The 15,098-nt window shown below is 38.6% G+C and overlaps 1 protein-coding gene across 1 annotated transcript in view; it reads right to left on the bottom strand.

The window, feature by feature from the left end:
* ptprja (protein tyrosine phosphatase receptor type Ja) overlaps window positions 1–12,937 on the bottom strand; it is a 44,572-nt gene extending 31,635 nt beyond the window's left edge. The window contains exon 1 of the mRNA XM_061036985.1: window positions 12,652–12,937. Coding sequence (XP_060892968.1) covers window positions 12,652–12,708 — 57 coding nt within the window. The 5' untranslated portion in view covers window positions 12,709–12,937. The remainder of the gene's footprint in view (window positions 1–12,651) is intronic.
* Between the last annotated feature and the right edge of the window lie 2,161 nt (window positions 12,938–15,098).

Below are 15,098 nucleotides of genomic sequence, written 5' to 3'. Positions count from 1 at the left end.
GAGAAACTCTGACATGTTTCCTTTCGGTCTGTTTGCCACACAGCTAAACATTAAACACATGGCATCATTGCTCAAACCTGCATCAGTCTCTCCCTCACAGAGGTCACGGGTAGGTTCAATCATTAACTCCTGCTCACAATGGCAGAAAAGACCTCATTCAAGGTCTTGTCAGGTTGTTCTTTAAAATGTATGAAATATGACCAGCTTGGCCTGTAAAGGACATTATTCTTTGGATAGAATATTATAGAGCAAAAGCAGTACTTGATCAGGAGTGACTTTTTTCTGAGTGGAGGAAAAAAAAAAAAAGAACAATTGTGATGTATGTGGCTGAGTCCCATTCCAACCAAGGCAGTCTAATACAAAACAATGTTACCAATAGGAGGGTTATATTACATTTAACTTGCCCATATAATCTAATGCATGTATAAATGAGGGTAGACTTAACATTAGAGACACCACTTAGATAGATAAATGACAGCACCACAAACTCCAGACTACAAACATGACAGTTCAGTTGAACGCTTAAAGAACTTTAAAAGTGAGGCTGCAACTGTGACTATTTTATATTTGAGTAATGTGTCCGAGTTTATCCCAAGAAAATGACTTATCATTTTGTATATATTAAGTAAAAAAAAAAAAAACAGTTACAATCCTTATTTTAAAGGGTGCAAGTTGAGCTCTGCTTATTTTAATGACCAACAGTCTAATTCAGCTTCAAAACTGAAAAAGGCGTTGTTGTTTTTTAATAGAAATAAATGAACAGTTAGCTTGTCAACTGGTAGTGACAAGTCCATCATGAATGCTGAATTTCTGACATTTGTCTTAAGTTAAGCTTATCTATTTTATTATTTTTAACTATTATTTTGAAATACAATTTTTTGTATTGTCGTGTCCAATGGAGTGATGTACAACAATTAAATATTGAATTTATGTTCCTCCATTGTAAATGTTTAACTTAGACTGTAGATCTTTTGAAACATGTGTTGGTAGTACTTTCCTTATTATGGTTATAGCTGTAATGAACAGGTACGTTAGATATTGTGAGAATATTTGCAAGTGGTGAGACCAGGAAGCTGGGAAAGAAAAAGATTAACTTTGTATTAGACGGTGGCCCTTTCACCCACCTGTCCCTTGAGACAAGTGTCCTCTCCTTAACGTTTCTTTTTCTGTTCACAAAAGTGACCCTTCCCTTCCTGCCACTCCTCTGGGACTCTATTCTTTTTGAAGTACAGCGGTGCCACACAGTGGTGCCTTAGGAGTTCAAGGGTTCAGTTCTCTTTGAGGATCTGGTGACGGGTTTTTACATAGTGTATGAGAGGGTCACGAAACAATGCATTAAAATAACCCACAAGTGAGGGTTTTCTTCTTAGCAATACACTAACTAGACATTACTTTAATTCTCAGGTTTTATGACAAATAAACTTCCCCTTTTTCATGGATTTTGAAGATTGGCGAAACAGTCTGTTTGAGAAAATATTCATTTGTATGAACAAACTTTTGCTGTATGTGAAGGTTGTTAGCATAGCTGAGCCTCACGCTAACACCCTGACAGAGTGGCTATGGGTGTTACTTTGAGATACTTTGCCTAACAATGATTTCTTTGGACGTTGGACGCGTACAGTAAGCTACAGAAGTAAAGCTATCAAACAACAACTCTGTTGTTTTAACCCTAATAAAGAACAAGATGTATCCTTTATTAACTGAAAAAGTCCATTGGCATGTAGGCTACCTAGATTATTTATTATTATTATTTACTACAAATAAACAAATACAATCTTGAAGAAGGCCTAGTTTTAAAATTATGTCTAAAATTATACATATGCTAATATGGCTTAGCACTTCATGCGTTGTGATACAATGCAGTGTTATAGTTCCTATTGGCTATTTGTTAACTAAAGAATTGGACAGTTTGGATTTTAAGAATATCATGTGTCTTAGGCTACAGTTAGACTGTGCTGAACAACAAGCTAAAAAATAAAGGTTAGCGTATCATGCTCATCTTAATAGACTTCTGAAACATAACATTTATCAGAGAAACGTATTCTTTAAAAGGGTTAACATAAGCGTGTGCAACGATGGCATCTGAACCAACCCACAGAAAATCTCAATCTAGTCGTAGCTTTTAGCCTTTTTAAGCTATCCTACACAGTCCTTAGTTTTGGGGGGGTTTTTTAGGCTACTGCCTGTAAAGTTTAGCTCATCTCTCATACCCATTATATACAAGCAAGCAGAAATGTTGCTCTTAAAGTTTTAAAACCAATGTTGTCATTTTGTCCCAAATGTTCAATTCAAACTCGACAAGCTAGCAGGATGAAGCTGACTAACTAGTCAAACATGTAGGCCTACAGCTAGCATAGGAGTAGCCTAAGTGTTAGCCAAAAAAGAGCAAAGAGGCATATTAATAACTATAATATAATAATATACTAATAATATAAGTAGCCTATTTCCCTGTTTGTTGTATTTATAAGTCAACATTGTATTTATAAGTCAACATGTTTTTGTGAGAGCAGTTACAACGAGCACTTCTAACACGGACTTTAACTTTTCAAAGCAGATAAAAAAAGATGTGACAAAAATATTAATGATAGCCTAGCTCTATTTCAAGAGTAAGAAAGGGACTTGCCCACCAGATTAATGTAAAAACAAAAAATACTGTGTACTATGTTCTTTTTAATATGTCCAGTTAAATTAGTTTCAGTTGAAATCCTTATTTCAAGGAATGACTCATGGTTATTTATTATTGAGTGTCTGATATTTCTATCTATCTTTCTATCTATCTACCTCTTTTAAGGCGGAGTATCAGAAGTCCTGAACATGTTTTTAAGAAGAAAAAAATCTGAAATTTCCCATCAACTAGATGAACTCCATCTACAAATATTATTACGTGATTATATGCTCCTTGAGACCTGCCAAGAGTTGTATCATTGTTTGCTGATTGCAAAGTCAAGAATAAACTGACCTCAAACACAGATCTGGTAGGTGTTTATGTTGTTTATGTTGTTTATATGTTTATATTTAGTAAGCTCTATTTAAACTAGTTTGTGTGGTGAAAGACATTTTGATTTAGTGCTAGCATCAACTGGCCGAACATATTACAACTAGAAAAGCTATTGCTGGCTCTAGATGTGAAACAGCTCATGAATAAGAAAGACTTAATCTCTTCAAGCTTCACAACTATGTGAGAAAAGTCACATACCAGTACATAATGCCGCATGTTATTACTATGACAATCTTGTGTATGTAAACCAAGATTCCTGTTAAACTGACCTCTGGGCCTGTGACTTCTGCAGCGCTATGGTTTTAAAAATGTTTTATTTCCCTTGGTGCTCTTCCTAAGTATCACTTATTTTCTCCTTACTAAATAAACAAAACAACGTCTCAAGCCATTATGCCTTGGCAGTGACTCAGAGAGCAGAAATAACCCGAGCTCAAGGTCCCATTTGGGGAGAACTGCCCTAAATACACTGAAGTTCAAATAATGGACATAATTGTTTTAACATATATCAACTGTGACTCAGCCCCACCCATCAGTACATCCTCCCTCTCAGCTAAACTTGATGATACTGATATGGTTCACATGGCTAACATTTTGAAGATTTAAATTCAGTGAAACTCTCAAGGATCATGTTAAGATTATCAGCCAAAACCCTCATGTCTTATTGGTCATCTCAGAAGGTGAACGGAAGGAGGTGAGCCCTTCAACATAACTATTCTGATTCCTTTCACATTTAACATTTCATAACCTGGGCCTTTTCATTGAAGGTTAAGTTAGCTGCATTATCTTCTTCGAGGACGTCAATAACAAAAGCCAGCTCAGAATTCTGCAAATATTCCTTTTAATAAACACAACGCACACTTTTAATAGCATTCTTTGTGCTGCTGATATTTCAAAAGCCATGTTTTCAGGGGGCTAGCAGGGCCAACACCTTCCTTTTCATACAATAGATTAGAAAATTATTAACATCAAATAACTAACGACAAATTTGTTTTATTTTTCAGCTCCAGTGTGACAGAGGAGGAGGAAACCTACTCAAGATGCTTTGAGGGACTTAAAATCATAAAACATCTTCTCATACAGCTATCACATCTTCTAATACAGCAGCCTTATAAAATATGTGCTCTGACGTTCATGTTGAAACATACTTGGCAGGGACTCAGCCCATGACCCCTTTGCCCTGTGTTCTGTATCTGTGCCCTTTGACTGGGCCTGTCTGCAGCAAGAGGAGGAGGAGGAAATGGCTGTTCTGACCACTATATAAACATTACATCAACCCTGAAGGCAGTCCGCCCGCCACTCTCTCAATTCCCTTTCATTCCTCACAGCCTGCCTCATGATAACACTCCAGTTCCTTCCTCCATAATAACACTCCGACCCAAAACAATCAAGAAATCACCTTAAAGACTGTTTGCTCATGGATCAGCCCATTTAACCTTAGCTCCTCATAATCTGATAACTTTGAACAAAAGCACACACACAAAAAAAAAATCTGCTTCTTGAATTACGCCAGGTTGCACAAGAGGATCGGTCGTGGTGCCCTTGTTGACTTGCTGAGCAGAGAAAGTGGAAACTGTAGTTTCTGGGGGGAAAAAACTTATTCTGACTCAAAAAAGAAAACGTGTCTGTATTGTTGTATGATGCAAAAGTTGTTGCACATCAAAGAACATTAGAACACATTACACATTACAGAATGTGTTTTTATTTCTTAAGATAGCTGCAACAATCAGTCAATCTGTGTGGCAAAGGCGACGTTATGTGTACTCGTGTCATATATTTAGCCTGTTCCTACTCCCAAGTGATCAAATAAGCCTGTCAGTGATTTAATGCTTTAAATCATGAAAGGTCCAATCTGTTAAATATTTACTGAATTCAATCATAAAACGACCTTAATATATCATCAGACATTAAGGAAACCTGCCATGTTGAAGTGATGGCTTCTCTGACAACAAACAGCAGCCAGCATGTCCACTAAAGTTTTGATTCTGGTGCAGAATGCTCTGTATATGTTTGCACCAGAGATGTAGGCTGCACCCCTACACAGCCGTTTTGCCCCTAACCCCTCGATTGGCAAGCAAACTGATATAGATATAACTGATACTGGACCTACATATAAAGTCTCAGCATTTTTCTATTAGGCTCCACAAGCCGAAATGTGGTAAACGCTATAGGTGTCAGAGTTACATGTTGCTCCTTTAAGCTATAGCTGCAGTAACATTCACCCCATTAACACACATTCATATAGTGAATTCAGAGGCTGCTATACAAGGTGCCCTCAGGATCTAATCTTAACATTCACACACTGACTTGTGGAGCAAAGGTTCAGTGTTTTGCCAAAGGACAGGTCAGGGATTGAACCTGTCATCTTCAGATTAGGAGACATCCCACTCTACCTTAGACCAACAGCCACTTCCATTACTTGAGTAAAAACGTGAGTACCTTTTTAAGCCATACCTTCTTCACAATGCTAACCAAGCAGTTTTGGTGCCTAACAGCAATCCAGATACTACAATGCCCTAATTGTACTCGTGCTAATGATCGTCTAACAACCAAATGTCAAAAATGGGAATTGTTTGTACCAAAGTTTTAACAAGAAATATAACCAGTAGTTGCTTCTTTGTTATCACTTACTTGACTGATTATTCAGAAAGTCTGACAGAGGGTTGCATATGTATTAATGGTGACCTGACCATTGAGCCATGCACATACTATAAAGGGGGTAAGTGAATCATCATACTTTGAAGCATAGGGTGGCTGACAAAGCTGATGTATTTGATGAACTGTGCTAGCATAGGTGCTCTCGAGCATGGCACTGAACCCCCAGCTGCTTCAGGTGCCAGTCTATGTGCAGCCCCCCTAACTCTGACAGCTCTCCATACTGCATCTCTGTAGATCCTCATTGTGCTTTTGGACCTACGAAATACAGACAATTTGAACCAAAATGATATACTGGAAAAATGAATTCACAAAATGATTTTACACTGCAGCAAAACAAATCCCACTTCAAATGAAATGGACTCAGACTAAGCTAATAAATCTTCATGTACATGAACCATCAACTGACCTCCTCCTAATGTTTGACTTGTATGGAGTGTGCATGTACAAAACCCTTGAACTACTTCTACTTCATAATGCAGAACTTCATCTCCCGAGTCACACATCCAGTGTGTGTTGCCAAGGTGAGATTTGTGAAAGATACAATTCTTGGAAGCTTTTTCTTTATTTTAAGTTCATTACCTTCGTGACTCAATTGTTTCTGTTTTAACATAACTTCCTGGCACTTCCTGAGCCCACCCAGAGACCCCTGATAACACACTTGAACAACATAAAGGGCTTTTAAGTTTTAGATTATGCTGTACTTCATACCTCCAGCTCATTAAGGTCACATAAAGGAAGAAAAGAACAACACAATATTGGCTCATAAACCCACTCTTGTCTCAGAGCACTATGTTGCCAAAACATCCCCTTAAAAACGGTACTATCCCTTCATTTGTAGTGTGTGATTATAAAGTAAGCTGTTATTCTCTCACACCAATGTCTTTTGGGTTTGTTTCCTTGGATCAGAAGTGTGTGTGAGTGTTTGTGACTCACTATTTCAACAATTTGTCTGAACATGAGCCCAGTTTTTATCCTTCTGTATTTTAATTTCAATTCAGTCAGAAGGTTTAATAATGACACCTGGTGTTAAAAGTAAAGAATAAACATTACCAAAGCTAATTATGGTTTTAGTCACAGCTGGTTTGATATTCAGTACAACATTTAGTAGTAAATTTCTTAAATAATGACTTATACTGACTTAAAGATAACAGGAAATAAAAAAACAGGTTCAAGATTTGTAATCAAATTGTAATTGTGTTGATTGTCATCTAAAGCCAGTATCTGGAATAATAGCAACCAAAAAGCTGTTGAGTTCGGATGCTTGATGATCTTTATGTTTTTTATCCTGCAAAGGTTCAAAATATTGTGTGAATAATTAATCCTCCTTTGTATTAACATGACAATAAATTCCAACTGTGAGCATCTGTTGTAATGGACCTGGCTAGCATGTGAGCATCTCATGTTTTATCCACCCACAGATTTACTACCTGCCTCCCACTATAATAATAATAATGTTGTGTATAATGTGGTGTGTGATTGTGTGTTTTTCAATTACCATACTTATTTTACCCATTCTTAGGTTTGTCGTAAAGGAATGTGCGACTTTTTGATCCAGTAGATGTCGCCCTTGAGCACCAACTCTAAACCAAAACAAACGGCTGTTTGGTGGCACCTTCGCTATTCTGAAGCATCCGCTTTCCTCCAGCGCCACACCTACAACCCCTCTCCTCTCGTGTTTCGAATGAAGGACTTATCAATTAACGAACCATAATTAAGCACCATTAAACAAGTGGCGGACAAAAGCGTCCTTTGCTCGAGCTGCAATTGCCTGTGGCCTGCATTGTTGTGTTAGCAGGCTAACGTTAGCACACTTTGGTTAACTCATAGCTTTATATTGCACAAAATTGACACAGAATCGAAAGACACTTACGTGGCATCCAAATAAGCAGTGAGTAGGCTATGTTATTCTTCTTTTCTCTAGTCCTTGACTAAAACAGCTTTTCACACGAGGCCGTCCCGTCAATGTTAACATGATATAAACATGGCTTCGACAACAGTACAGATGGCGGGACTCTCACTCATTGTAGACAGTCATGACTCAGAGAGACATTTACAGAGAACATTCTTGATTTCTGCTTTATTGATGCATAAAATGCTGCACATTCTTCCTTTAAATAAAGTGAGAGTGACAAACAGACAGAGATGATGTAGTATCACATAATCAAGACAACTCCCTTCACAGCATTTTCAGGTTAAAAGGATACAGATACAACAACGAAGTAGTAACAAGTGTATGTCAAATGAAAAAATGTGGAAGCTGTTTCAAAGGAACTTCAAGATTTGACTTTTTATGCTGTTTTAATTTACGAGGGTTTTTTATTTTTATTTTAAATAAAACTGGTATTGATTTTCTTTATCATATTTTGTTGTTGTGTTCTTCTCTTATACAATCTTGTTATTTGGACATTTGTATATAACGTTTTTTATTAATTTGTACATGTTGTTGATCCCTGTATGTGTGATTTTCTTTTTTATAGTTTATTTTAAAGCATTTAGGACTGATAAAAACTGTATATTATTTCCTGAATTCCTCCAGTGGAATATTATAGAAAGATGAATCATAGATTATTATTGAAAGCTATGTCTAAAAATATCCACTGCCTCCAAATACTCCAAGGGCAACACGTCTTTAGCTCTGAGTATGTTTGTCTCCAGGTACAGTATCCGCCTCCCACACCACAGTCCAGCTGTGCTATCAGAGGCCACATCAGAGACTATGGAAATGTGTGACGTAGTGGTTTACTGAAGCCAGTACTGTGCACAGTGCTGAGCTGCTGGCTGCAGATACACATCTTAGTACAATGCACCGACCATTAGCGCTTCCTCCTAAAGTTGCTGGCCATGTAACAGGAGGAACAAGTGTGATCAGGGTGATGTTTGAAATGTGTGAAAGTGGGGCGTGGGGTGTGTTGTGTGCTCGTCTGCCGGGAAGAAAAAGCAGAGAACGGATGCTGTACGTTTTGTATTTTTAACTTATTTGTGCTGCATTCAAGGGTGTAATTACTGCCTTTAAATTACTTAACTTACATGAACAAACTGTTTCAAAATGTATCTGATAACGCTGCCTGGGATCACACAGGGCAGGAACCTTCCAAACATTTAATTGCTATAATTGTTCTGGATTTAATAAGGAATATAATATATATATAGTATACGTTGTAAGTTTTGTAAGATTTGTTGCAAAAAGTTCATTTGAATATGCTGCAGACCACAACTTCCTAGGAGAAAAAGTGCAATTAAGTCCAATCTACACTAGCAGGGAAAACAACTGATAGCTCTCTATGACTATGTATTTCCTTGGGCTAACTTGGGACTTAAATATGTTAGCTAACAATGGGAAAAAAACTAAAGCTGCTGTGTGGTGGGGTACACAAACAACATGGTTTCAGAACAATTATTTTATATGAATTAAAAAAGTCTCTGGATGCATGTTGGGGCAACATTTTTCTTCCCATCTGATAGGTGTCAAGTCTCGATCACACATTGTGCCCTGTCTGCAAAATAGCAAAAATGTAAGCTAACGACTATTTCAAAACCAGCACCTGGAAACACAAATAGTGAAAACTCTTTCAAAACAACCACAGCCCTTTGTACTAATAGGGCATTAAAAGGTCTTATTGAAACACTCCATTTGCACATAACTGAGTGACAGACCAGTGTAAAAGGAGAAAAGTCTAAATTCTCCATCTTAAGTCCAGCCTTGCCCAGCCATGACTGTCTCATAGGACACTGGTCAAACGATAACTATCTGTTCACAATAAGGCCTTTGAGGCTGCAAGAGGAGCCTGTGTCTCATTTACATGCATTGGGGAACTGTGACTCTTTGTCATTCATGTTTAACACGCCTAGCTTCCAGTCACAGCCCTGGTAAAAGTCAGCATGTTTGAGGATGATAATTTGGCGCTGGACAGTCTTGATACAGTTGAAGTACGGTTGGGAGTGGGAGGAGGGGGCAGCATCCAACAAAGAAGGACTTGACTTGTGACTTTTGTACTTTAGATCAATAATGAGATGCAGAACATAATTTGACTGATGCTTTCTAATTTAGAATCAGTGAGGAGAAGGACACTTGTGTTGAGATCCACATCAGACATCATGAACTCCTTTCTCACGTCACTGTATATATATTTCACAGCCCCTCAGGCATTAGCTTAGCAATTAGCCACAAAGACATATCCCACGGACAGGCCTGTTCTTACAAGTGATAGAAAACTTTAAGTGAGGCTAAGAGAAGAGACAGAATAACTGAAGAAGTCAAAACTGAAAACTGGATCATACACTATGTTATAGTGCCACGCATGTCCAATTTAATGCTAAAAACATATCTACTATAATACCCTTGTATATCATACTTAATGGACCCCATAGAATGGTACACTGATTGGCCAAACAACACCACATTGAAACCAGTTAATAAAATATTCTATAAAGAACTGTGCAGTTCCTGTGCACATAAAATATCCTGAAAGTATGGTAGTGTCAATCTAAAACAAATAGTACTGTCGAAAAATGGAGTATGAGATATAGACAACAACAACAAAAACATGAGATCTTCTTTTTGTCCTGCATTAAAACCATAAATATGGATTCATGTTTCATTCAACTGAACTTAAATTAAGCACTGTGAGATACAGACTCACAATCATCATTTGTAGACAAACTTATGGTCCGTGACAACACAAAATCCAAAGGGGAACTGAAACTTCAACAGAAAGAACAAAATAAAATAGAACACCTCTCCATTCACTTTAAACAGGTAGTTCATGACGATGGTGAGATGTTCAGATAAAGGGAGAATTGATGTTTTGAATGTGTACACAATGCAAAAACTGCCATTCAGGGAAGCATGTTATTTCTTCTTTTTTGAAGTAACTTCCCGTTTGCCTTAACCTAGAACAAGTGTTAATGTTATACAGTATTTTCATCAGACTGTTAGAAACTATATCTAGAGATCAGTACAAATGAAAGTCAATTTGCCTGTTCCCTTTAATTCTCCGGTGTTATTTTACATTACATGATGTTCTATCTTACAAAAACAGCCCACACTTATTGTATCATATAGAGGGCAGACTTTAAGTGTCGAAAAAAGGAAAGGAGAAGTTAAAGGCTTTCATCTCCTCTCCTATCAAACAGAAAGAAGCTGTGAGAGCTGCAGGTTTTGTCTGCAAACAGGAAAGTCCTGACTGCCATGTCTCTAAACTTTAAGTTATCTGTGATCACAACTTCAGGCTCAGTTATCCAAAACTCACTCACACCGTTAAAATAGTTTTAGAAGTTGAAGTTTTTCCATATAGTAGATGAACAACCATCAGAGTTTGAACCTGCCTAAGAGCCAGCTGTGTGACATTTGCATGTGAACTGTGTGGCCCGTGTTCACCTCTGCTCAACATGTGTACTCTTCATAGAAGATGACTTCATTTACGGGCCATTGCACCATTACTTCCTTATTGAAACAGTAAGCTTGTCATGACATTTGGTAACACAATATGTGAGTGTACAATAAATTAATGAATTACCAAATGAAATATCTAATCTAATCTTATGTGCTTACTGATCCAAATGGTGTTTCAAAGGTCTAGAGTTAACTTTTATAATAACATTTTACAGAATTTTCTAGTTTTTCTTTGAGTTTCACTTGAATGACGGTGCAAACCAAAGCAGCATCACAAAAAAAAGCCAATTAAACAACAAATTCAACATCAACTCAAGAGAATTTAGTTTTGTGTTATGAAGCTGTATCATTGTTCATACCAGGGATTATTTGATAAGACTTAAGGTTTTTGAAAAGACATGAAATAAAAACAGGAACTTAATACATCATTAAAAACTCCCAATTCATAACAGCTAGGTGTGGTTGTTTGTCAGCACCCTGTGGTGCTCTGTGGTGAAGTTCTGGTTCATTTGGGGTAATAACTGGGGTTATTGTTCAAAAAAGCCACTGCTGACTCTTGGCAGAAGTTAATCAAAGTGCAGCTTCTGGTGTCAAAGTCACACATTTTTCTCCAAGTAGGCATAATTGTCCACTCATTTCATCCTCTTGTGTGGTGTATAATTATGCTAAGCAAAAAAAGGTATTATCATTTGTAGTGAAATGTATGAATATGCCGTCCTGCAGACCTTACATGTGATCTCTTGCTCTTTTCATTGGAGTGCATCAATAACCAGACTTTAAATTAGCCTGGACAGCACACCTCTCTCTCTTATAAGATCAGACTGTAGTTTGTTACTTAATAAACGGGTATTCAGGAGATCCGCAGGAGTGACAGGGACACTGAACTGCACCTCATTCCATTCCTGTCCCCTTTGTGTTGGCCACACACATCCTCACATGCCATTCTCAACCTCTCTCACCCTCTCTCTCTCTCTCTCCTGAAAGAGCAGTGGGACGAGGACAGGTGGGTCTGTGGCTGCTGGACTTACTTTGTTATGTAAGCTTTATTGGGAGGGACGCATTCTCATTAAATTTCACACTACAGGTCAGCTCACTGGAATCTGACCTGCGCAATCCTGGACAAATAATCTACCGATTAAGATATTCTAATTAAAATGACCTCATCGGAGTTTTTAAAGCTAAAGAATGATTTTCTATTTCCAGAACCAGACATCGTTATAACTCGTATATTCTCACGAATTACAATTAATTTTCTAACAATTGTACTCCAATTAATCACGCGCAGGTTTAATTTTTAATCAAATTAAAACCGCCATAGGTGTGCTTAGACCTTCTCCCAAGCCTTCTGCTGACAGCAGGATACTTTTTCTCTCCATCTTTTCCTCAAAAACTTTATTTGTGTTCAGTTGTGAGCTGCTCCAAAGGACCTCTGGGTGAATACTTTACTGTAACCACCTGCGCAACAGGTGCACTCACACTCGGGTTTTACGGTAATAACTGACCGCCAGCAACCAAACAAAGGGCCCTCTTGACTTTGCCCATGTCTAACCCTAATACAGCCTTTTTTTTATTCTGTACTTAGTAGAAATGAAAGAAGCTTTCTTACCTTGAGGACAGCGTGTAGGAGCAGCAGAAAGACGCTGAAGCGCACCAGTGGCTTCATGATGCCGCACGATCAGCAGAAATGTTTCCAGACTTTTCTACCAGTTGAATGCTTTCATGTTCTAACTTCTTCTTCGTGTGTGAAAGATATTACCTTTATACCGGCCAAGTGTTCCTGCTAAGTATCGCTACATGAAGAGAGTCAAAAGTCAGAGGAGGAAACTTTCTTCTTTATTGTTAACGGGGAGGAGCGGCGGCCCGGCGCGTCGATCAGAGAAGTTTTTAGTGAAATGTGCCACTCCTCTCATCATCATGTCACCCTCCTCTGATGCAGCCTCCTCAAAAAGCCTTTTCCGAAGTTATTATGCTCAGTACGTAAACTCCGATGTGTCACAGCAGCTTCAGCAGACTGATCTGTGGACAGATAGAGTGGACAGGGCTGTCCGGTCAAGCAGAAATGAGGAAGAGTCACCCTACATTCTTCCAATAACTCGGTCACGCAGGCTGAAGGAATGACTCCGCGGTGGGATATCTTTACTGAACTAAGCCGAGCAGCTATGGCAGATGTTTTTTTTTTCTGTTTGTTTCTGTTCTTTGTTTTTTTTTTTTTTAGTAAACCGACCTATAGTTTCTCTGCTTTCAACAGGGGATGCCAGTCCCAGGCAGGGGCGTAGTCAGGAATTCTGGGAAACCAAGTACTGGTGTCTCTGGGCTTGTCATGTGACATTCAGAGAGGTCTTTCCATACACTCAAACCAGCTAACTTTGATGTCTGTACCTTTAAAAATAATTCCAACCCACAGTTCACAAGTTTCCAGTCCACAAGTTTAGTGGGCAAGTATTTGTAATCTGTGCATGATGGACAATGGAACTCTGCGTGCAGTACGGTCTGGACGTAGCCAATTATGTGTTATTTCTGTGCAGCACATCTGCCCTCTCTCTCACACTCTCTCTGTCTTCTCTCTCTGCCTGTCAGGTGCCAGGTGTGATTGTGTCGGTCATTTAAACTGTCACGACCCCTCTTTAGAGAGAAATAAGAACCCAGTTAAAAAAATAATATCACGTCTTCATTGCATGACAATGGACAGGAAAAGGTGTCTGATGAACACCAAAAGAGATTTGAAAAAGACAAAAAGACTAGATCATAATCATTAAGTATTTCAGAAAAAGACACAAATTGGTCCATCGAAATTGATCCGAATGCAGCAAAAGAAATGTTGGGGGCTAAAAAATTTCTGGGGGAGACCTTACCTGATGGTGCCAACTATTAAACAGCAAATAGGGCCCATTTCACTTTTTAATAGTACTCAGCTTACCTTGTCCCCATTAGTCACTATTTGGTTCAGGGGGCATGACTGAAAAAGTATTAGAAACACTGTGTTAGCGAAGTCTCAGTGCAGTCTCCACGAGTAATGGGTAATAGTTTAATTGCCAAACACTGTTCTTCAAATCTACTTTTAGAATATTATGAAGTTGCCTTTGAAAACTCTCATCTTAGATTCACCAAACTCCCAACATGAAAAGGACTCATCAGGTGTTAATAACGAAGACACCTGTTGGCTGGGCCTTTATATGAGACTCTACTTTCTCCTAATAAGAGCAGCAGCCTCATAGTGTATTGGAGTATGTTATTTCTTAAAGGTGCACTATGTAGGTTGAAATTTGAAAGTTGGGGAAGTGAAACAATTCTATATATTTTCTGAACTAAATACACAGACTTCATTCAAATGAAAAAAAAAAACGAGTCCCTGGAACACTGTTTGGAGCTAAAAAGCTACCAGGGGAGTTACCCCCAATTCACACATACTCCGTGCGCGCTGCGGTCCGTCAGCGCAGCGCACTACGTTGTACTTAGCTGCCACTCTAGTCAATCATTGTGTTCACACAGCGCGCACTACGCTCTGCTCCGTTTCAAATACGCAGCGAGTCTATTTTCGCCGGAGTGCGCTGCAGGCACGCGTCAAGCTGGACAGAATATGACAGCCCGGACAGGAAGTCAGACAAGGAAACGCACAGAGCATCCGGTCAATTTCAAAATAAAACACAATATACGGACTCGCGATCGTATTTTTCATCACTTTATCAACATTACGTCAAAACAGGAACTGAATTAACAACAATGCATCTTCAGAAAGACAAAGCAACATGTTGTTTGCATGTTTTTCTCTTTATTCCCGCGGGATCTTGTAGTTCTCCTGTGATGTGTCATGGGATGTCCCAGAAACGGATCCAGTGTGAATGGGCGCGAGCCGTCCGACGGAGCAAAACCGTGGCGCTGACGGACCGCGGCGCGCACGGAGTATGTGTGAATTGGGGCTTACACTTTACCGACCACCATAACTTCTCAAGTAGCATTTTAATTTCAAACATTGTTCCAGGGACAATTTTCCTCTGAGGACAGATTGTGTATAGAGTTATGTATTAACATATACGACATAATCTGTAAATTTCT

Source organism: Labrus mixtus, chromosome 4, assembly GCF_963584025.1.
Source record: "Labrus mixtus chromosome 4, fLabMix1.1, whole genome shotgun sequence".
NCBI lineage: Eukaryota > Metazoa > Chordata > Actinopteri > Labriformes > Labridae > Labrus > Labrus mixtus.
Note: the sequence above shows the minus strand (reverse complement) of the source record. Positions and strands in the feature narration are given on the sequence as shown.